This window comes from Branchiostoma floridae, chromosome 11 (genome assembly GCF_000003815.2).
Source record: "Branchiostoma floridae strain S238N-H82 chromosome 11, Bfl_VNyyK, whole genome shotgun sequence".
Classification (NCBI taxonomy): domain Eukaryota; kingdom Metazoa; phylum Chordata; class Leptocardii; order Amphioxiformes; family Branchiostomatidae; genus Branchiostoma; species Branchiostoma floridae.
The window spans coordinates 18,027,553-18,052,302 of NC_049989.1; the positions used below are offsets into that span (position 1 = coordinate 18,027,553).

At 40.1% G+C, this 24,750-nt stretch overlaps 2 protein-coding genes and 1 long non-coding RNA gene across 3 annotated transcripts; 1 reads left to right on the forward strand and 2 right to left on the reverse strand.

Annotated features, from left to right (window-relative positions):
- Positions 1-1,729: 1,729 nt before the first annotated feature.
- On the reverse strand, positions 1,730-2,753 carry LOC118426425. Its single transcript, XR_004832392.1, has 3 exons — positions 2,472-2,753; positions 2,003-2,108; positions 1,730-1,778 (listed from the first exon to the last, which is right to left on the reverse strand). It is a non-coding gene; the product is annotated as an uncharacterized LOC118426425 (long non-coding RNA).
- A 1,415-nt stretch (positions 2,754-4,168) lies between these two features.
- Positions 4,169-6,820, forward strand: LOC118426417 (alpha-crystallin B chain-like). Its single transcript, XM_035835790.1, has 3 exons — positions 4,169-4,824; positions 5,534-5,665; positions 5,788-6,820. Exons 1-3 carry the CDS (start codon positions 4,315-4,317, stop codon positions 5,788-5,790), a joined length of 645 nt encoding a protein of 214 aa, XP_035691683.1. The 5' UTR covers positions 4,169-4,314; the 3' UTR covers positions 5,791-6,820.
- Positions 6,821-10,448: 3,628 nt separating this feature from the next.
- Positions 10,449-24,462, reverse strand: LOC118425301 (solute carrier family 43 member 3-like). Its single transcript, XM_035834107.1, has 13 exons — positions 24,365-24,462; positions 22,497-22,938; positions 21,912-21,958; positions 21,279-21,355; positions 18,730-18,822; positions 17,368-17,629; positions 16,773-16,961; positions 15,552-15,695; positions 14,768-14,966; positions 13,369-13,492; positions 12,791-12,795; positions 11,050-11,173; positions 10,449-10,640 (listed from the first exon to the last, which is right to left on the reverse strand). The coding sequence occupies exons 2-13, from the start codon at positions 22,925-22,927 to the stop codon at positions 10,464-10,466; spliced, it is 1,872 nt and encodes a 623-aa protein (XP_035690000.1). The 5' UTR covers positions 22,928-22,938; positions 24,365-24,462; the 3' UTR covers positions 10,449-10,463.
- Between the last annotated feature and the right edge of the window lie 288 nt (positions 24,463-24,750).

Below are 24,750 nucleotides of genomic sequence, written 5' to 3' on the forward strand. Positions count from 1 at the left end.
TTGGACACGAAACAAGCATTCATTTATTTTCAGTTACAGTGAAACAAAGTTCTCCGCCTGCGAACAATCGTAGATACTGTCAGAACAAGAAAACAGTTCACTGCCGTCTCTACACACAATACTTGAATCAGGTACATGGAGTAATTCGAGCTCGAAGTAACGTTTTTCTTAACAACTATACAACATTTAGATACAAGCAGGAAAGATTACTGCTTATTATACGACTATGATCGGGATGAAAATTAGCCTCTATGGGCGGCACAAGGAGCCACTAATATATTCAAGTATATCAGCAAATTACAACGTTCTGAACACACCACATAGATAGGAAATCAGTAAATATAGTAAAATACTACAAAAAATAGTAAAATACTACAAAACTTCATTGCTAAAAGTACAGAACTGTCGATTACTAGTAAAGCTTACACAAGTATATAAAAAGCAAATTTGAGAAGAAAGACCTTTACTCTCAAAGCTCATGTATTCACATGATTTGCCTCCATTGTCGGACAAAAGTGGCGAACAATCCAGGATCAGCAAATGTTGACATCGTCAGTGCATTGGTGGAGGCAACCTGAAGCCCTCCGTACTTGGAAGTCCCGCGGAAAGTTATTTTGCTGCTGTAAGAAGGCCAAGACGATTGTTCTGAGTGTTGGTGTATTGATATGTTACTGTGCTTCGTGATGTTAATGTGCAAAGTACCAGTGCTAGATGTTGATGTGAAGTATCAGTGAATACTATGTGTGTGTGCGCGCGCGCGTGTGTGTGTTAGTACGCGATATTAAGTGTCAGAACTCAGAAAGTAAGCCTAAGCCTTCAGCAGCCAACTTTCCACAGGACTTCAAGTACAAAAGACCCCAAGCTACCTCAAAACCAAATACACCGGCAATCATCAACATTTGCTAAATTCTAAACCGTTGACCGCTCTTGTACAAGAACGGAAGCAAAATATGTGAAACAAAAACGGCTTAAAGTGAGAGCAAAAGTCTTCACTAACATGCGAAGCGTGGAAACGGCAAATTTACAGCCAACCACCGAGAGTCCTGTACTGAATAGCTTGATACATTTTGGAAAAAGAAAGATGCTAACAAAAGTCTGCTGAAAGAAGGTCTGCATCATAATTATAAAGTGTGGTCCGGTTCAGATAAAATTTACTGATACACTGAATTCAAAATAACTAACTTACGTATTACGCTGAAATCAACGAAGAAACTACTCATGACGTGTTGTATATGACGGCTTTCTCTACGAAACGTCTGTCCATGCTGTACATCACGAAAATACAATTATCACTTGAGACTTCTACCGGGTCCTCTGGCAGGGCACCGACTGTTCTCGTATGGAGATGGCGTTCTTCTAGGCACTGGACAGCCCCTGGAGAAGTCCGCCATGAACGTTGAAGTATTTGTTGGGATCCTCAGTGCTCGATGACGATGAAGTCAGCAACAAGAACCGGTGCCCGTAACTGGTGTCTTGATCGTACGTGGAAGCTGCTGAGTGATGTCTTCTTCCAGCTTCTTGTCACTACAATAAAGTAAAATCACAGGCAATGAGAACGAGAGTGTCAGGCTTCATCCTAAAATATTTGTTCTGATCATATTAACTTGGCGAAACGTGTTAATTGTCAGCGCCGAATTAAAATACGTTGAAGCCAATGAAGAAGAAGCTACTCACAGTATTGGTGATGTCACCTAGTCAACAGTCGCCGAGTCTTCCACTATTTGTCGTGCATACGACAGGGCAGGTAGGTACGCACGCATCACCTTCCTCACGAAACGCTGTAAAAAACAAAGGTCTGTCAATGGCACGTCACATGAAATAGCATTGAGACAGTCGTCTAAAGTCTTGTTGTTAAAGCTTCGTCCTCGACAGACAACAAAGACATTAAAAGACGGCCCGGCTATTACGCCTTTTTTGTTGAAAGCTTTGTCCAAATGATGTTATAACTAAGTGTAAAAAGAACTAGCGAAAGGTTGGAGCAGGTTGCATAGGGTCGACTCACCGAGGTGACTTTACTCAGTCAACAGTCGAGAGTCTCTGAATTGTTGTTCTTCGGATACTGCATAGAACAGGGCCGGTCGGTATGGACGCATCTTCTTCGCCCACCGCTGCAATTAAGAAACAAAGGCTTAAAGTCAACGATTGTTCAATGGCAATTGGAAATGGCTTTACAATGACACCAACATCACTACCTCATAGAAAGAAGGTACACGAAGAAACATGTACAGGGGCGGCCTCGGGCCAGAAGCGCATATGATAAGCGGAACACAAGTGCGGGAAAAAAGGCCTTGGATAAAATTCATTTTGAGACGGAAAAGCCTTGACGGAAGGATAGAAAGTAAAGTAGCAAAGAAAAATAAAATGCCCATTCTTTCAATGAACCAAATTTTCTCAAGTAAACCGCTTTTGCGACTTGAAGCAAAGACGTCTTGAATCACATGTTCCATTCCCCACATGGCTGTCTGTCTCACCTTGTGGAACACCGCAGGTCTCCTCGTAGAACGAGCCAGAAAGTTGTCATGGCTCCTCGGGTAGCAAGACAGTTTGGCGATGCTCTGGAGGTTGTCGTGGTCGTGGACGGGACGGTAACTCAAAGAACTTCTTCCCAGGCCCTTGAATCTCTTCCCGACGCCACACATTTCGGCTTACGGCGCGCTGCCGACATGTCCGTGAGAAAAAACGGAGTACGGTCTTTACAGGTTGGTTGAGCGACCGTGAATGACAGAACAATAGACTGGCATCAGCTAAAGGTGTGCCCGTACCACAGGTGCAAAATTTGCCACCTGAAACCTGCTGGTCTCCCATTGGTCCATTTTGAAAATCTTGGCCCGTCATTGGTCTGAAAAATGCAGCCTTCACGATTGGTTGGCTGTCCTAATTGTATCTAAGCATTTACTAGTTTTCGATTGGTCCATCGGGAACAGAGTCCTGGCGTGTCATTGGTCAAAAGAATGCACTTCAGAACCGTCCACGATTGGTTATCAACCTAATCCCTGCAAGTTTTGATTGGTCAAGGAAAATGATCTGATATGGGGGCCTATTTGGAGGAATCCCGACAGGACTTATCGAAAAGACATACTATAATTCCGTGTGTCTTTTCGATAAGTCCTGTCTCATCTTAGCAAATAAGGCTATTTTAGCACTTGCTCATAAGACCCTAGTTTGCATATAATGATGTTAAACCTTATAAAATTTTCAAATGCTTTTGAAAAATTTATAAGGTTTAACATCATGTACTTTTGTGTCCAACAGACTCTTATGTTTTTCTCTTTGAACATCGCACGCACACGCGAATGTCATTGACAAAACCTAGTCAACCTATTATAAAGCCCGAAGGTCTAACTTGACCCAACAATAAAATGAAAATCGTGAAAAGCAATCGATATACTTTTGTTAATGTTATTATCATCATTTTCTTTTTTAAAAGAGAAAAATACACCTAACGTTATAACGCGTGATGTGGTCGTATAATACGGCGGTGGTATTATGTACGTTTCATGCATGCAAAACAATGTTCGCGAATATTCGAAGGGGTCAGACTTGGACTTGTTTCTAATTCCAAAGTCTATAACGTTACATGACACGACTCAGTAATGACGTTTCTAGTACATTCTTGCAGCGGTCAAAGTAACATTACCTAGGTTGAATGCTAAACAAACTAAAGTTCAACGTTATATGTTGAAGTTGAAATGTTGACGAACCGGCAACAACTTCGCGAACATTCGACAGATTTTTCGGAACGAATTGAAATTATTTCTAAGTCGACTGAGTTTACATTAACTTCTTTGAATAAAGTGTGACTCATGAGATGTATTTCTAACACATTCCAACACTTGTATTGTACAAAGATCAGACAATGTTTCAGGATAAACTTGAATACGTTAATCAATAAATAAGGATGCAAGATCAGACATTCAGTTGACAAAACTTGCAACAAGTTCGCGAAAATTTGACATCGCAGAATGTTACTGGATCCAACATATTATCATTTCAGGCACGACTGAAGCTCTTGTTAAGTCTGCACATGCCTGACCATGACTCAGTGAGTGTTTCTGGTATATTCCTGGCTGTCACGCGAGAGAGATACACTCAATGGGCCGGGCGCATATTCTAGTACGTGCGAGGGCGCTCGGAACTTCGAGAACGTTCAAAATGGGGGCGGGTCATGGGGTATAAAACCCGATATGGCTTGTGGCTGTCTGCTCAGACCCGGGTAAAGTTACAGCACAGTTGATCAACGGCTAGTGAAGGGAAGACGGTGCTCCATCTTTGTTGTGAAACTTTGAGACTGGGAGGCGGTTGTCGGCTTTGACGATGGCAGGGAAAGACGAAAGAACAATTCCTCTCTCCTTCTCCTCCTTCGGAGGATTTTCGGAGGAGTGGAGGAAGAGGATGGCGGAGCATCACCGCCAAATGCTGGAGAGGCTGGAGCGGCCGTTCGGCGGCTTCCCAATGTCAGACGACTTCGAGAGCCGGATGTTTTCGAGCCCGGCTATCTCCTGGTGGCCTGGGTACGGACAGCCACCCCCGGGGCTGGCCATCTGCCCCCCGGGACCCACCAGCCCGACCCCGGGGATGCCTATGTCGCCGTTCCCCTTCCCAGGCCTGCCGCCGAGCCCGGACTCGCGTCTCGAAGTGGACGACAAGAAATTCAAGGTCATGGTGGACGTGAACCAGTTCTCTCCGGAGGAAGTCAAAGTGAAGACGGTGGGGAACTACGTGGTAGTTCACGCCAGGCACGAGGAGAAGCAAGACGAGCACGGCTTCATCCAGAGGGAGTTCACCAGGAAATACATGCTGCCAGAGGGAGTCGACCCCGAGAAGGTGAGATACAGCATCCGATTTCTTTCTTTTTATAATTCTTCGCCAAGAAGTTTAGAATGTTTTTGTTCGCGTGTGTGTGTTTGTGGCAAGGTTATCAGTGGTTGATTTGTGTACAATATAAACTCGAGAAGTTGATCGATATCTATGATATTAGGTAGCTGGGAGGGGTCGCCGGTTGGGTTATTGAAGGTCAAGTTCGATATTGCGCCTCCTAGTGGCTTTCTATGGTAACTGCAGTGGAACGTCAGGTTTTGATACCTGGTGTTCTGGACTTTGAGTGGTAACGCTATATACTCTTGGGACAGAGAGTAAGAAGTGTAGGATTGGACCAAGGGCATTGTATGAAAAGGATTGGACTCCCTAACGGCTCTATTTTGAGCTGCAGGGGCTGATTTTGGGTAAAGTCTGCTAACCTGTCCTATTTGTCTTTGTTTTGATTCGCTTTTGAATGGGACCATTGTTTAATGCATAAACTTTCCTGGGTGGGATTGGTTGTAACGTTAAGTTAATTTTGTAATAAATTTAATTGTTATTCAGTAACGTTAACGTTACACTTGAAGTTTGAATCCATTCCAAAGCAAACAACAAATATCATAAATTTGACCTGGTCACCAGGATAGGCACCTTACAACAGCCTAATTAATCAGATGGGATTTCCTAATACAACAAGGTGAACAAAATCATTAGATTTTCCCCTTACCTTTCCCAGGTGACCTCTTCCCTGGCCACAGACGGAGTGCTGACGGTGGAGGCGCCCACACAGAAGGCCCTGGAGCCGGCCGGACCCGAGAGGAGCGTCCCCATCAAGAAACAAGACAAGCCAGCCGTCGAGGGGAAGAAGTGATCGATTCAAAAGTAGATTTCCCATCTAACCTGTTAACTACCACTATAGGCTAGTTCACAGTTGAAAAATTGTAAACAAATGTCTTTTTTTATGACAAGCCAGCGGTCGAGGTTAAGAATTGATCGATTCAACAGTAGATGAAGCAGATTTCCCCTCTAACCTGTTACCACTATACGCTAGTTCACAATTGAAAAATTGTAAACAAATGTCTTTTTCAAGATTAGACAGCGGTCGAGGGGAAGAAGTGATCTTTTGGACTGTCACAGTGTCAATGAAACAGATTCCTCCTTCTAACCTGTTACCACTATAAGCTAGTTCACCATTGAAAAATTGTAAACAAATGTCTTTTTTTATGACAAGCCAGCGGTCGAGGGGAAGAAGTGATCTTTTGGACTGTCGATGAAACAGATTCCTTCTTCTAACATGTTACCACTATAAGCTAGATCACAGTTGAAAATTGTTAACAAATGTTTTTTTCAAGACAAGCCAGCGGTCGAGGAGAAGAAGTGATCTTTTGGACTGTCAAAGAAACGGATTCCTTCTTCTAACATGTTACCACTATAAGCTAGTTCACAATGGAAATATTGCAAACAAATGTCTTTTTTTTATGACAAGCCAGCGGTCGAGGGGAAGAAGTGATCTTTTGGGCTGTCAATGAAACGGATTCCTTCTTCTAACGTGTTACCACTATAAGCTAGTTCACTGTTGAAAAATTGTAAACAAATGTCTTTTTTTATGACAAGCCAGCGGTCGAGGGGAAGAAGTGATCTTTTGGACTGTCAATGAAACGGATTCCTTCTTCTAACGTGTTACCACTGTAAGCTAGTTCACTGTTGAAAAATTGTAAACAAATGTCTTTTTTTATGACAAGCCAGCGGTCGAGGAGAAGAAGTGATCTTTTGGGCTGTCAATGAAACGGATTCCTTCTTCTAACGTGTTACCACTATAAGCTAGTTCACTGTTGAAAAATTGTAAACAAATGTCTTTTTTTATGACAAGCCAGCGGTCGAGGGGAAGAAGTGATCTTTTGGACTGTCAATGAAACGGATTCCTTCTTCTAACATGTTACCACTATAAGCTAGTTCACAGTTGAAAATTGTAAACAAATGTTTTTTTCAAGACAAGCCAGCGGTCGAGGGGAAGAAGTGATCTTTTGGACTGTCGATAAAACAGATTCCTTCTTCTATTAAACATGTTACCACTATAAGCTAGTTCACAGTTGAAAAATTGTAAGCAAACGTCTTTTTCAAGACAAGCCAGCGGTCGAGGGGAAGAAGTGATCTAAACAACTATAGATGAAACAGATTCATCCATCTAACACTGCATTAGCAAGGTTGAGAGTAAAGGCCCCTATGAACGTGTAAAGTCTGCTTGGAGATTAATGTTCCAAAAGGAGTTGGCCAATCTGACGTTATGTTAAAATCTAAGTGTGTAACATGTAATTGGTAAATACGTACATATGTACTAGTACTGACAGTTGCAAATGGTTAGTTTTGTAAGTCCCGCTGGGCCAAAATGTTACATTTGTAAGACAATGGTGCTCTAGTTTTGTTTCTTTAGTATAAGATGCTCAATTTGTATAGATTGGTTCAAGGCAACGTGAATAAAGTAGCGAACTACAGAAATACACATTGTACATGTTGTGGAGTTTCTTTGACTGAGGCAGTCTAGCTAGTAGGTACAATTTGACTAGTCATCCCAACCAGTCACACACCAAAAAGCAGTTATACTGGCTGTAGAGACACAAGCTTGTGTGTTGCGCTGTAAGGTGGTTATATTACATGTACATGCATACCAATATATAACTAGTACTAGTAATACATGTTTATGATGAGTGCAATCAGCAGTTTTCATACCATCTAATTTGTAGCTGGAGGACCATGGCGCTCACATTTATCGTAGAGTAAGAGACTAAAAATGACTGAAAAAGGTGATTTGAGATTTTTTCAATTTTATTGGACGAAGCAGTTGAACAGTTTCAGCATATCTCAGAGAATCATACAACCCCAGAATATATTGCAATCACTACAATGTGATATACTGGCATAGTGGTCATGTGTAATAACATATGGTAACAAAGTTTAGAACATTAAAGGCCTCCATATCCACAAAATAAATCATTTTCCAATAGTTCCTTGCTATACATGTATGCAATAAAATAAACTAAAATCACCTAGTACATGGTATTGAAACCAAGGCAACTAGTTATCAAATAGGACAGCAGCCTTGTTTTTTGGTATTAGTGACAATCAAAATTAGGACTATTTATAAAACTTTTGTTATAATAACATATAAACAATTCAATAGTGGCACAATAATCCAATATATGGATTTGAATATACAAATGCATGATAGAAAGCAAAAATTTTGCAAACAAACAATACGTGAATGTGAAGAACACATACAATCATGATAACAAATTTATTATCATATTAAACAATAACTATGCTGTATATGTGCACTTATCCATATGTCATAGAAGCATTCTTTGATTGCTCATTCATTGAGAATGACTGCAGTAACTGTTGCATGGACAGTAAAAAAATTGGGCAAGTCCAATTTTTGTGTTTGAAACTACATTTTGATCCCGAATGACATATACTACAACACAGATGAACTTTCAAGTTAATAATTTAAAAAAAAGAAAGTTACTGAAAATAAATTTGGAACATTTTCACTGGACTGATCTTTGCTAATTGTGATGACTGTATGCATAGTAATAAATATGCTTCATGTATACTTTAAGGCCTAACGAAATGTGATCATTTGGGTAAAACACAAACAAAAACAACTGTTACGTATACAGTATCTTTGTTCCCATACTACATCACAACAGAATGCCCAGATAGCATTCTCTTCTGACAACAGTAATTTGAGGTAGGACAGAACTTGTTTTTTCTTTCATCACTGGCTTTTTCAATACTAACAGGATTTTAGTACAATTAGCCTTTAGACAGCCTTCCTGGCCAATTCATAAGACTTCTACATTCACAACTTCTACATTCGAACATCCATTTCAAGGAACTGTTTGACAAAGAACGGTAAACAATATCATGGCACTTCAGCTACATGTATAACCTTCCTCTGAAAATACATATAAGTACACATATTCAATGTTTTCATGGCTTTTCTAGTAAAAAAAATGACTCAATTATACTATTATTGCCCACACTCTGTACCAAGGACTATCATCAGTATGTTTTGATATATATCATGTGTTAGATACTATTAAAGACAACATATTGGGTAGTAAACAATGGTTATTATTGTAACAATAAGTTCTCCTTCACAGTGGCAAGAGTTTTTATCAACTCATAATGCTCCATGGGCACTGTTTGGTAGCACATTTGCATTTTCATTTATTTTTCAGAGAGGTGCTACAAATATGTGTCCATTTTGTCATGGTTCATTTAACCTCCTTGATTTATTCAAGTTATTGACTGGTATAAAGATTTGTTAATGTAACTCTATAAACAGATTGTGCATCAATTACATGAAGATAGAATTTGAAAGTCAAGTTATACTTTTACTACTGCAACTACTACTGTGTGCAACAACACAAGTTAGTAACAACTTACTTCTGGATCAAATGAACTGTAGTTTCCAAGTCTAACACAAAAAAATGGTTTTACCCAAAGTCTTGACTGTCCAAATCCAGTTTTTGTCAAGGAATGACCAATCCACTGTTTCTGTGACGTCATGTTACGCAGATAGAAAATGCTATGCAGTAGATCGCTCATTCCTTGACAAAGACTGGAGTTGGACATTTGACAATTTGGTAATTTCAATTTATGTGTTGGAAATTATAGTTCGACTGACTACGAACACAGATGAACTTTAAAGTAAACTGACATACTTAATATAAGTACTTCTGAACATTTCAATATTACAATATTGCAGTATAAATTCTTTAAGCAACATCTTAATACTTTGGTTGTAAGAAAAAGTGAGTTAATTCTCAGTGCAAGTATATAGTGGTACATGTAGTAGTTTAATTCAATATGGATTCACTTTTTCATCTTATTTAATAAATTTCTGCAACTTCAAAAGTAATCTTTTGTCAAAGACAAAAAAATACGAAACTTAAATTTTTTTTAGTTCATTTTGTTCAAGTTTATTTTACCACAAACATGTGCATGTATAACCACAATGGTATGCACAATATCAAGTACTGCACAAGTACATTTTTTATCTATAGTATTTCTTGGCATAGGCATAATTGAGCTATCTAAATCTACACAAAAATAGCAATTTCACTTTTCAGATTCAAATTATTATTATCAATAAACAAAATCTTTACATGGAAGACATTTTGTGTTCCTAGGCGCCCACTGCATTCAAAATTTTTAAGGTTCCACCAATTTTCCCTCTTGCTTCATGGTTTAAGAATTTAACAATTTTCCCTCTTGCTTCATGTTTTTTTTAATGTAGGTAACACCATATTAATTTGGTTCTCAAATAAAAACAAACAAATTTGATTTGTTGAAAAACAATAAAAGAAAACCTGAGGACCAGGTTCATACCTTGGAGCACTCAGTTTTATGGAGTAAATAATGTCATAAAGATGTTTTCCTCCCACAATGTACTTTTATCATGACTGCCTGCTATATTTTCATCTTAAAATGTCTGACAACCAAGAAAATAAATTGCTATGGCTTACAGACCACCAAGAAAGGTGCTTCTAAACATAAAGTCAGTGGTACTAGAGATTCAACATAAAATACATACCCTGTAGGTCAGTAACTGATCTATTTTTCCCAAGCAAAGATCCAACAAACACGACGGATCAAATTTTCTATATGGTTGAAACTTGGTCGACCACAAGGAGGTTTTCATCCTCCATTCGGCGCGGTTTCTTCACCGTCTTCGGCCCGTTCTCGCGATACTGCTGGTCGAGCCACTTACAGTGGAAGTACAGGTACACAGGGTGGATGACGGTGAGAGCCGTCAGCACCAATAGGATGATGTTTACCTGGGAGGAAGGATTTACAAGTCACTGTTACACCTCACCTTTTATGTCGTCACTTCTGATTGGTCAACTGAAAAAGGCCATTACTTGCAAACATTATGATCCTAAAGTAATTAATTTTAAGATACATGCACCACATAAAAATTACAGAATGCACATAGATAATGCTAAATAGTAACTTAAATGATATTAAAGATCGAATTCATTTTGTTTACCAAGTGTCCTCACGCATTTCAGTTTACTTTGTTCAACTGTATTCAAATATGTATCAACAGAGTTTTGGCCAGCCTAAAAAAATCACAACAACAAAAAACAAGGACTGAAACAGGAAATACAACATTTTTTTCAAGGCCTTATAACTCACACCATCACCCTGGCCATAAATCTACACCATTTTCACCAAAGATCTTACTGGTGTAGCATTGCCTCCGAACGTGTCAACAGTCAACATGAACAGTGGGAACTGCAGGATGAGAATGACGCCTCCGACGCCATAGTTTGATCCTAACATCTTACCAAAGTGTCGTGGAGGGTAGCTGCGGAAAATAAACTATCAAATTCTGCTTCAGGACAAAGAAGGGGGAGGGAGACACAACATTCCAATACCCCAAACCCAGTGTTCTCGCCAGGATTTTTTCACAGCGTCGGGGCAGGGGTTCGGGGGCCGCCGAAGGCCCCCAGCGGGGTCCAGGGGCAGAGCCCCTTTGGGGGGACCCAGGGGGCGAAGCCAACCCGGAAGCTCTTGCATTTTAGGCTATTGAGAAGGCTTATTTCATCATTTTTTAGGGCCATATCTACGATAATCGCAGCGGTCATTTAACTTCTCTTCAGCAGTTTGACGTAACAATATTTCGGGTCAAAGCTTCAAAGACAACTAAAAACTCATAAACGACAAACTTTACTCAGCTCAACGGTACTTAAAAATATTGTCCTGGTTGCCATCCGAAGTTGAAGCGCTTATTTATAGCGCTAGTATCTTCGCTGTTAGCCGCCGTGCGACCCATTCTTTAAAACACGTGGGACTCAGTGTTACAGTCTAATAAATATTTTGTCGAAGCACCGCTGTGGGAAAGAAAGTCCAAGGAATGTAATATAACGTAGCATGAAGTTCGCTGTAAACTTGCACACGGCACATGACTGAAACTGTAAACAACAGCCACGTTTGATTGATAGCCGGCGGCCCTTTGATGAAGTCGGAAAGGTGCCGACACTGCCCTGGCGGTTTGTGGGCGGGGCCACATGGCGAGGCTTGCCGGCGAAAGTAGCGCCCCGGCTTTTACATACAAACTTACGATGGTTTGTATCCTACGGTTGCCGAACCAAAGAGCTTCAAATTTAGAACAGAAATTTTGGGAAAGCGACCCGCTCTTGCTCCAGAATTATGTCGGAAAAAATTGATTCTATTTCCCGCGCTGAAATAAAAATTACGCAACTACCAGTAACAGCCTATGTTGGTCAACCCAGCTCCCCAAATAAGGACATTCCCCGGGAACTGGCTGTTCCAGGCAGGGATCCCACCCCACTGATCACTCGCAGCAAGGCCCACTCGTACTCGCTACTCTTTTTACATTTTTTTTTGGCGCGAACGCAGTGCGGCACATGCAAAATTTAGAACAGGAAATTTGGAAACGCGACCCGTTCTGGCTCTATAAATGTGTCAGAAAGAATTGATATTTTCCGTACTGAAAAAGAAATGACGCAAAGTACTACTAGTAACAGAAATAACGTCCTTGGTAACAGCCTCCCCAAATAAGGACATTCGCGGGAAATCTTATACACATTGGCTGTTCCGGGAAGGGATCCCACCCCGCTAATCACGTGCGGGCAAGGCCCTCTCGCCACTCTGTTTACATTGGATTTCCGCGGGAACGCAAGGGTGGTCCCGGGTGGGAGGGGCTGCGAGCCAGCGGTACGGCGGGCCGGTGCTGTAAAACACCTCCCATCGAGTTGATAACTTCCTGAAGCAGCGAAGGCACGTGCTTGGCGCGTGCCTATGTATTTTTACTACAATATTTTTCTTTTTTTCCCCATTTTCTTGCCGCTACGCTGGATGAAAAAGCAGCGTAGCGGGCTTTTTACAGCGTCGTTTTTCCAGCCCACAGCGTATCGTCCCGCTATGCTGAAAAGGCCTGGTGAGAACACTGAAACCTGACAGGTACTGGAACGTAAGATACATGGAAAACTCATCTTCAATCAGGGAAAATGATTTTCCAAAAGCTGGCATCACTTGGTTTGAAATGGCTTGGCCAACTTGTCTGCGAGTGCAAAAGGACATTTTGGGCAGCAATACGTCTTCTTGATCAATGCACAATTTTTAAAGATCAGCCAATGTCTGCAGCTTGCCGAGCCTTGTTCTATGTGAAAGGTAGATTTTCTGGTGCAAAAAATGCTTGAATCTCGATTTTGAAACTAAGTGACTTTCTGGCGATCGACATATTCGTTGAAGTTGTGATGCCGGCTTCATTTGTACCTCATTTTCCCCCATACACATTGTTGTGCCTCTGTTGCAGTCTTCTGACAGGGCTGTTTTTTTTTCCTTTTTTTTGCGCTGGTTCTCGATTTTCAAAACGAGGCGAAACTCCCTTCCACGGCAAACTTCCTACCTTGGCAAACTTCCTTTCCCGTCATAAGAGAACCTAGCCAACGCTGAAAATCACAAACTAGCGACCAAAAAAAAAAGCCCAGTTCGTAGACTGCAAAGGAGGCTTACACATCCTAGTAAAACACTTACTGGCATAGGGTTTCCCTGGAATACGTCCTGGGTTAGAATGAAGAGGGGGTACTGGAAACAGCTGAACACCCCGCCTATGAACATGTCCGCACCAAACATCTTACCAAAGTGGCGAGGGGGATAACTAGTGCCAGAGGAGAGAGGAAAGACGTGTTAGTTCACCAAAGATTGCGTGCATGCTGCCATCACCTGTAAAGAGCCCCTTGGCTGCCCCTGTACACAACTGATTATGGAATGCTTGAGTTGGTTGTATGTGCAAGTCGACTATGAATTTTGACAAGTCAAAGCAGGGTTCGAAATACACATACTAGTACTTAACTTGCAAATTGCACATAATTTTCGAGATTTGTAAAAATATTCTGAACTTGCAATCTTGCATGTTGAAAATACCTGACCTATAGTAAAAATACTGAGGAATTAGACACCCTACTCTTAGACATAACAACATATGGACGTCTGTCTTTTTTCTTTTCTTGTTTTTGCTTCACTAGATGTCATCAAAATTTGCTGATTTAAGCCCTCGTCGCGATCGCTGCCAAGTTGTATTTTGCATGTAAAGTTTTCAAATTGCACGTAAAATGTTTGCCAACTTGCAATTTGCATGTAGCAAAAAAAAGTATTTCGATCCCTGCAAAGTCGGGTAAGACATATTCTGCTTAATAGATGTGATTAGAGGAGCTATAATAGGATGGATTCCAGACTACTCCCTACCCAACCCAGCACTGACCTTATAATTAATTGGGGAGTGGCTGGGAGCAAAGTCATGGCTATGTGTGACAGGGGCTGAAGGATAGGAGTGTACTGTTTTCCAACAGTTGTACAATACAATTCTATACATCCTATTAATGAATGATGATGTGTAGGTATTTCTGGTATCACAGGATGTCTATTTGATACTGCAATCAATGTTAGAAATGACCCATAGAAAATTGTTAAAGATACATTTTGGTTCTTAATGACAATTAGATAATAAGTATATTTTTGGTTTCAAACACATTATTGTACCAAAACCCCACATTCAGTTTGATATTAATAGAATGTATGAATGTTAAATCCCTTGATTCTTTGGCCAGTATCTGGTTATAAATCTCTCTCTATATATACTCAAGTTTCATATACATTATCATATGAAATACACTATATAAAACATGAAAATAGAAATATTTTCCCCAACATTATAGACTAAATTTTACACAGTAAAATACACTGAACCATAAGGGTAGGCATTGCATATTATACGATACCTATTGATACTATTACACAATGATTAATTCACAAAAAGCTGAATTTTACATCTCAAATCGTGCAATGAAAAAAAATGTATACTCAAAACAGAACACAGAAATTAAAGTACACATCTCAAATCAACAACTTCTCAACATGTACAACTGTTACTTACCCTACTGCAAAAAAGGTAGCATTTCCACCGTACAGGAAGGACCTAAGTATGACTTGTAGAACGAAGGATAGGTACTGGATGGGTAGGACTGGTATGACCACACATACGGAGAATAGCACTCCCAGAAACGTGGTCAGGCTAAAGGCAACCACACAGGACCGCAGGTCCAAACTAGCTTTCGTGTAGGCTGACTCAACACCTGGAATAAAAAGAATGTAATTTGTAAATTCATCAATTTTCATGGTGACTTGATGGTCAAGCTAACGAGGAGCTGGACAAATGTATTAGAATAGTTTTAGAACCCATGTTTTAGATTAGTCTTAGAAACCATCAATGTCACCATGTGTACTGTATAACGACCTTCGTACCTATATGCCTTACTTACCCCAATAGGGCATGAATATGATTGAATATGAATATGAAATTGAATGTGTTTAAGTTTGCAGGTGAAAAATTCTGAAGTGCAGTAGAAACACATTGGAAATGCATAGTTGCATTGTCTTTCATCTACAGTGGACATGTTACCACCAAAACAGACCTACTGAAAACATTTCAAGAGGGTAACAATAAATTACAATTCCAGTTGTATTCTGATGCTCTAATGCATTATCTGTGTAACTTTGGAATGTTCAGAATCCTTATTTCAACACAACTGTTTTTTTTTTTTTTAAGTGGAAAAAGACGAAACCAAAGTAACAATGAGTCAGCACACAGTCTTTGAAACATTTTCGAAACTTTTTAGTTTCAGTCTTCATACAACACAATAAGATTCAAAGTTTTTAACAAACATGGTTCCTACCTGCTTGCTTGTCCTGCACCATTTTCTTGGTGACGTATTTGCGGTACGTGTCCATGATCAGTCCGTTCATGGGGGCGCAGAAGACCCCGAAGAGCTGCGTGATGGCAAAAGCCTCTGTGTATCTAATGACTGGGGATTTAAGAACAAGGAAAAAGGGCATCAGGTCCGAGAAGATCAGAATTTTTCAAATGCTTAACATTTTTCAAGAACAGTCAGGATATAGAGTCATCTCAGTGTTTAAGCATATTCAAGACTCGTAGAAGCCATTCTCTGGGTAGATCAGGGCTTTAGCCAGCTCGAATTTTTTTTCCGTCAGCCAATTCCAATCGTGGTGAAAATCGCGAAAATTAATTTTTCCTATGACACTACAAAGTAGTAAATGTTGCCATTGAGACCTTGAAAAACCGGTTTTAATGAGATTATCGTATGCGAAAGAGCGCCGACACACATTGTCAACAATCATAACAATAGCAAAACAAACAGTGTGTGGCTTTTACAGCCATGGACAGCGTCCCCAAGCCGCCTGTAGCTTCCACCTAGGATTTTTGTCCGTCAAGGTTGACGAATTGGTTTTAGAATTTTTCCGTCAGACACAGTAAATTTCCGTCAATTGACGGAAAAACGGACGCTGGCTAAAGCCCTGGGGTAGATGTAGTTAAAATCTTAGACTAATGAGACAATGCAGGGTGTAGACCTTCAGATTTGGACAAAGAAAAGATATGCCCACATGTATTTTCAAGGAAAAAGATCTTGACCTATTTTCTTTTATTCTGTGAGGACCCCTAGTTTGAAATGGTCAAACTCTAGCCAGATACCATCTCTTTCGAAATACAGCTTACCACAACAACACAAAAATATATATAACAAGTTATTGCAAAAACACAAATACAAACTGACAAAAATCCCTCCTCATGAATTAGTGGCTTCTTCTATTTTGATATTGAATTGAAAAAAATGTGTACTATATTTCAATCTGGAAAATACAGTCACAGTGCTGTCCTTTACCATTAGATTTTCCTTCCATAACTCATGATATTACAACAGCACAGAAAAGCATCCACCTACACAACCATTGGAATCTGCTAGCTTGGTCATCTAGGGGTTAAATGTTCAACAGAACAGAAAGCACCCACCTACACAACCGTTGGAATCGGCCAGCTTGGTCTACCAGGGGTTAAATGTTCAACAGCACAGAAAAGCACCCACCTACACAACCATTGGAATCAGCCAGCTTGGTCATCCAGGGGTTAAAGGTTCCCATGAAGAAGTAGTTCCTGAGCTGGATGACGGAGAACCAGAAGATGTGTGTGTAGAACATGCCAGACTTCAGTCCCTTCTTAAAGGTAGGGTAGTACAACTCGGGTGTGCTGATCTCTTCCTCCTCATCTTCTTCAGCTACAGGTGAGAAAAGTGAGAGTGATATCGAAGCGGACTATCTCTGTAGATCAGCACCATCTTGATAATTCAGGACTGGTTATGACAAGGATGCTTAATATATGGCTTCAGTTCTGTGTATTTCACATAGTCATTGTACCAGGAAAACTCTTTTTGACAAGTATGATGAAGAGTGTACTACAGCTTAAGGTCATGTCCTAAGGACTGAGACCCTTTCCAGTTTCTTGCATGTTAGCTGAGTAAGAACAGCAAGTGAATCGAGTTCAATCTCTTGGTCTGGGGAGCAGGGTCTTTTTATTTTTCAAGCCAACAACCTTAAATTCAACATAGAATTCTAGGACACAGTCCAAAATACAATCTGAGATACGTTTATGGAAATAATGGATACTGTGATATAGTTTCTTACTTTGCTGTGCATTTCCATTTGACATTAAGGCCTCCTGCTGCAGTTCCCCTGCATCATGGTTATTATGGTTCAGTTCTACATCACCCGGGGGTCTCCTGCCGGTGTTCTTGCCCCTGCAGATGCCGTAGTTGTAGTCCTGCGGGAGGGGCCAGGGGAACTGTTTGTTCGGCAGCAGGAAGAGCGAACGCAACAGCAGCAAGGACGTCGCCACAGAGAAGAACAGGAAAATGACCTTGAAACTCACGCCGCCCTCGTAGATTTTCTGTGGAGAGAAGAAAGGGAGAAATTTGCAAACGTTGTACAGTTTGTTGTGATAGTGTTTTGACAGACAACAAGAGGCTGATAAAGCTTAGATTAGAATCAGAGATGCTGGTAAACTTTAAAAATTGTGAAATGTTGGGGTGGTTATATTTTTGCAGTTTTAGCAATGACTGCTCCAATACAGATTCATCACACAGTGAAAAGGTAAACTGTACTACAGAATTGCAGTCCAAGTCCCAGTGAAAATAAATGGTGTGACTAAAACTGTCACCTGGCTATCTGTGCAAAACAACAGTTTTAAAAAGTGTGGGCAAATGGGTGAAAGACACTGCAGAGGTGCTAGATCTTGATTCTAATAAGGAAAAGAGGTAGGAGTGAGGGAGGTGCAGAAGGTGTGAGAATAGGGAGATGGGAGAAGATGAAATTTTCTCTCACAAGATGGAAGTGACATCATATTGTTACTGCCAAGATTCAAGTTTGAACTGTCAACTGAAAGGAAGAAAGATGGATTTTACAATGCTGAGACTAGACTGAGGGTTATTCCTTCCACAAAATATTTGAGATGACAAGAAGTACATGACTTTGTGAACTTGTAGAGGACTAAATAAAAATCCTTACAATCCTTGCAATGAATTAAGCCTGAAATGTACATGGATTACAGTGCTCATGTAACCAAAATTCAATATTTCTTAATCCAGGGCTCGAAATACCCACTTGAAAATGCAACCACATTTTGCTTTGCGCAACCTAATTTTAAACCCAGGTTGCACACTGAGCAACCTGAAATTTTGCAGTTGGAACACTGCTTTTTCCCCACCTACATGCTTAAGCTTTTGTCTTTATTTTTTGATAACATAAAACATATTACACAGTTACATATAACCGGAAGAAAAGATATTGGTTAAGTAGCTGATTTGAAGAAAGTAACAATTTGAAGGTGGGGCAACCTGAAATGTTGATGGCGCAACCTGGCTTTTGACTCGGGTTGCCACTTGGACAACCTGGCTGAAAAAAGGATTTCGGGCCCTGTTAATCACATTCAGCTATAACTGTTACAGTAACTGTGTTTTTCAATGAACATAGACGTTTGATAATACTTACCAGGACAACAAGGAACACAAAGGAAGAAGAGTCGAAGGCTCCGTTCACCAGAGTGATGACAGTGGATCGCTTGTCTCCAAACAGGTTTCCAATCTGTGAAGGGAAACAAGGAAAAAATTTTAAACTCTGTGGACTGTTATTGGCAAACATAGCAAAGCTACATGGAGGAAATGGGTAAAGAATTGTAAGGTGGAGGTCATTTCAATTTCTTTGTTTAAGGAACTGCTTGTTTGGCTATTAGTACAATTTATTATTGTCTTGTTAATTGAAATCATTGGGATACTACAGTACTAGGAGTTCAGCTGAATTGAATTAGTTTTTTTCTGACAAAAAGGGAGTTCTAACAAAAAGGGAGTAGGGATAGGCACACCCTGTTTAATGACTTCTACTTCCTCCATCTACATTAACGTTTATGCTGTCTATTTTGAAAATCTAGATATCTTGTTTTTGTTTCCTTTTGTCATTTTATTTGGAGTCTGCAAGGCATGCCATCCATAAAACATACTTGCTATGGCCTAAGGTAAGTCAAATTTAGTACTCTTAAGAAGTTCTACCATAAAATATACTTTTAGTGGCTTAAAGTCTTGGGAGAGTCAAATTTTGTTCTCTGTAAAAGTTCTACACCTTACAGGTGAGGTCAACGACCTTGCTTTGTACCTGTGTTCTTAAGGCATTCTGTAAGGAGGTCAGTTTGTGTTCAATATTGACCATAAAAAGAAGAGGTCCACACCTGTACAAACATGCGCTATGTACCATGCCCCCTAGTTGGGGCCAACAACCTTAGCTAGGCTTGTGTCCAGGGTATAGACATGTCAGGGTATAGAGACTTAGGGTCACTGTAATCTGGCAGAAATATCACCAAGCTCAGTAGGGGCATCTTTGCTGGATAGTTTAAAAGAACACTTGCAGATAGATGTGCAAAAGTTAGGTGTGACAGGTCGTTCAGCGTAATAGAACCAGCTCCTGCTATGCTACTCGCCTGCGAAGTTGGTGTGTTACGCCGAAGGTTATACTGGCTATATACAGATACAGAATTGCAGAATCTACCAGTAGAGGTTGTGATAGAGTCTGTGAATAGAAACTCTGATCGGAATGGTAGAAATGGGCTAGGGAGATCTCTGATTAATAGTGAGTCAATCAATGGATCTAAAGTGATAAGAATAGAAGTTGAAAAGTTCTGTCTGTTAATTTTAAATTACCTTTGAATTTACACATTCTCCTGGCAGCCTCTAACTATATATACAACATGTAGAACCAAGGTCCCCAAGTTAACCAGCATATACAAAGTACACTTAAGCTGCCAATAGACAGCCTTGAAAGGATGTTTGACCATTTGTGCATGTGCATGCTATCAGTTTAGGGACACATGTTAGTCACCTGGTAAGTGTCAACATGCAGATAATGTTTTTGGTCTGTCCTTTTGTGTTTATGAATATTTTTTGGTCAGTAATAACTTTGGAAAAATTATGATGATATTTGATATGTGGGTATGGCTTGGGAAGACAAGATCAAGGTCGATTTTCGGCTTCCTAGTACTATAGCAGAAATTTTCTTTTTATATATATTTTGGCTTGGAAATGCTATGGTTTACCACAGAGGATGAGCAGCAGTTATACGACACCCAGAATAAGGCACTCGGGCTGAAGGACTTTAAGTTATCACCAGTAGTACTCCAATCTGTCCCTCCCTCTTCCCACAAGTCAAACAGTGAGATCTGATAAGACTGACCATTGCTATGCCAAGTACCCCTGGCAAGACAATGAAATGTAAACAATTATTGAGTTTCACAGCACAACTGGCTGGTATGGTTGGCAAGCAGACTTGAGAATCTAACTGATTCCCTAGCCTGTAGGTGTTACTGAATATGTATTTGTTACAGAGTACGGCAACAACTTGAACAAGAGGAGGCTTAAATCATTAAGATGAGACTCTTCAACACACTGTAAAGTCATTAGAAAATCAAAGGAATGCATTGTAAAAAATTTTCTGCAAGCACTGCAAGTGTGCTGGATATAAAAATCTCCATTGAGATTGACATTGCAACTAATTTTCAAAACATTCATGTCATTTTTTCATATCTCAAGCGTTGGGAAAAAAGTTTAAGTTCCCTATTTTTCAGTAGTGTGCTTAAAAAAGGACTACATGTACCAAAGAACGTAAAGAGATACTAGATGTTCTATCTACGGAACAAATGTTAGCATCACAGCATATCAAAAGTGCCCCCTATTTCATCCATGGAGCATTACAGGTACTGAAACACAAAACTCCACTGTTACGGTACAACACTTGAAAAACAAAGCACACATGCACATACAGTAGAAGCCGCTTAATTGCACGGCCTATTTGACAGTGAATTTCGTGCAATTATCTGGATGGTGAAATAATGTGAAGTTATCCAGCTAGACCGCACCGGTTTGGGATTTTGGGATTCCGTGCAGTTAAAAGAAGAGTGCGTTAATCCGTTGTGCAATTAACTGGCTTCTACTGTATTTGGTTAGACAATTAACCTGCTGTTGTTCACTTCTAAACAGATAGGTGGCGCTTCTTACCTGCATGTTGGTGATGAGCAGATATCCTCCAGAGGCAGCCATAATGCACATGGAGGCAAACAGCATCTCAGATGATGCTGAATGGAACACACATGTAGAGGTTCAGTAATTGTGATGTTAGGCTTTTGAGTGGTGATACTGTCAGGGTCGGTCAAGTCCACTGGCCAGTCCAGGGCAAGTAAAAGTGCTGATCGGGCAAGTAAGATTTTTCCACGAGTGAGACTTATTACTTTTCAGTCATGGTATCAAGCACTGGTCAACACAGAAAAATAGAGCCAATAATAAAAGGATTCCATTGCTGGAGGTGAAAATATCTAGAGATACGTTACTTAAATGTCGAGCAAGTGAAAAGTTAGTTCGGGAAAGTAAATTTTCTACAATGTCAATTTTAGAAAACTTGCCCAACACTAATGGTTCAGTACCAGCAAGGATTTGGGGGTGATTTTAATTTCACGGTTTTTGTATTGATGCTGTGGGTATGCACGTCCAATGTATTACTATTGTACTTTCGTGTACAGATGAGATGTTGAATGTTTTTCCAAAATTCTTAGATTAAAAACAACACTTGTATACCCATATATCCAGCTATAGTTTACGAATAATGATAAAATTTGTGTTGTTGAAGGGTCTTACCTACTGTTGTGAAGGCTGTCATCAGCATAGCGATGGCGTACGTCACACTGTGTGATGGACAAATGTCAAGAAATCAGTATAGTCATTTTTTACCAAATGGAAAACTTCCACAGTAGTGTATAACAAGCCAAGATAGGACATATGTAAAGCTCGTCTACTCTAAATACCAGATAATAGGACAGGAGCGTACACTTGTTTGTAGAACACAAAAAGTATAGGGACAGTATTCAGGCTATACAAAATGTAGGTACCAATAATTAGTAAGTCAGGTGAAAATAGTTGGGGCTATTCCATCTGAGAAGTCAATGTGGGAGGTATACATTAGTAATATTTCCTTAAGTGTTTACATGTTATCTTTGACCTCATCCATGCGCAGTCGAAACCAGCCTATTGCTACCTAATTACCTGTTCGAACTAGCGCTTGAACCAATCAGAGCCCTTGTCCAAAATATGGATTCCAGAGATGTCAAGGTTCCAAGACAGAACAGGCAGAGAAGCAACTGTATATAGTGTATAATAAACTTCAGAGCGAACTATTATCGAGATTGTACCCAGGCTATGCCACAAATGTTAATGTTACCTTACCTTGCCACTATCCTGGTTTTCCTGGTTCCAAACTTGTCATACAGGATACCGTTGGGAAGCGCCATAAAGCTGAGGCACGCACTCGCTATCGTGAACACGAGCGACAACTGTTCGTCCTGATACGTGCACCCGACACTCGGGGCGGCACAGGAGTCAACGTCAGACGCGTTCGACAATCCTTTTGGCGAAAGCGTTGTGAATTGAGTCTCGTTTGAAAATATGACCAGCGTCACCGCCATATTAACGCTGCTGTTCGAAAAGCCGTTTTCTTGGCCGTTGACGGCAGAAGGACAGTTCGAACTGAAGAAGTTTTCTGACTTGAGGACGATGACGAGCGAAGCCCAGCCAAAAATGAGTCCACCAAACAGAAGGCACTCCAACACTCCAGTCACAAAGGTGATCCATTTCTTGACTGGAGGAACTTGCGACATCTTGGAAGTTCCTGAAATAAAAGTGACGGGACATGAGAAAAATCAGGAACCATACATATAAACAGTATCTCTAGTCTAAATTGTTCTGACATTATAAATAAACCATCTCACAAAGAAGCCTGCATTTGGGTGGCCCTGTGTAAAGATGTTAATGTCAGGAAGGTAGTGGTTTTGTATTAACGCTAGTTCACCTTTATCCGTGAGGTAAACTATATCCGTTGTATCTAAAATCACGGTATTAGACAGCAATACTTTGCAAATGTTGCTATTTAAAACCAATGTCTGTCGACTTCATATTCCTGAATACCCCAATTTTAAATACAACGGATATAGGCTAACCCGCAAAGGTGAACTAGTGTTATATCAAATATACGTATAATGTACTACGTTGAGTATGAACGGTATGGCTATGAATTACATGGAGTTGAAATGGCACCTAAGAGAGCGTGCAATTTTGGGGGCAACTCTTGAGGTGACTAAATGAAAGCTGTGTGAAAAATACACGTATCACAGCTGTTTCTAATGAGGTAAGTTAGAGTTGCAGCCACATCTGGAATTAGCCCCATTAGCTGTAGGTTAGATAATGGGAAAAGGATAGCGCCAGTGATGTCAGGTGGTTTCTCACATGTCAGTTTTAATTATGATAGTCGTTATCACATACTGAGGATTTGCATGGAAATCGAAATGTTGTCAAAAACACAAAAATGATATGTATATGGTGTGCTTGTGCATTTTACATCTGATTTGAGGGATTTAGAAAATCTTTTTTTTTATATATTCTTATATTCTTTCAAACTTTCTAGATTAAATGTTCCACTGCCAAAATTGACTTTACGGTAAGCTAAACCTTAAGAGCACCCTAATGACCTTTTCACTGCAAATTCACTGCGAATATGTGTTTCCAAAGTATTACAACTGTAACTCTACTGAAAATTGTGTCAACCACAAACTTAAAACACTGTGAAACCTGGCCCTCTTTTCCCTTCTACTGCAAAATAAAATCCATGCAAATATATACATATATATATAGTAATCTTTGGCATATTGCTAGCCTGGATACCATCCAAGTAGTAGTAATTCACCCCTATGTTCCCTTCTGAAATAGCAGAGAAGAGACTGTATATAGTTTTTAATAAACATTGGAGCCAACAACTACCCGTATGGTACCCAGGCTACCATATTGCAAGTCATTGAAACTTCAGTGTAAACCGGCAGTTGTGCTAATGCAGGATAACAGTTACATAAGCAATTGGATAGATTTTCAGAAGGTCTTTCATCAGTGACTTTTTTTGCGACCTGAAACGTCAGACTGTTCACAAAATTATCCAGCTGCTTGAGTAACTGTTGTCTCAAGTATCCTACTACCTGGATGTCTTACCATCATCAACAAAGCAGTTAATATACAGTTGTAGAAATATGCTATCTATCACAGCTTACCTGTTTTCTATGCACAGCTTGGAAACAAATTTTCAGTCCTGTAGACAGCTGTTACTGTAGATGTTCTGGTATGTGTATGTCAGCTGTGCAGGGACGGCAGTGGAAACTCTGGTGGAAACCCAAGGGACTAACAGGAGGCGCCTGAAAAACAGGGTAATTAGGAGTTAACGATCTACGTTGTCTCCAAAGGGTAGGTAACTGTACTCATAGATAATGTAAATATTCTATCATACATTCATAGTCAGTGGCAAATACCCCTATGTTAGGTATCTTAAAAAAGAGAAAGTTGAAGTCCTTCCAGGAAGTTCCACATCCAGTACAAAATGGTGTAGATGGTGGTGCCCATCTCCATTTCTGTAGCCTTGGGCCACACAGCTTTTTGTGAA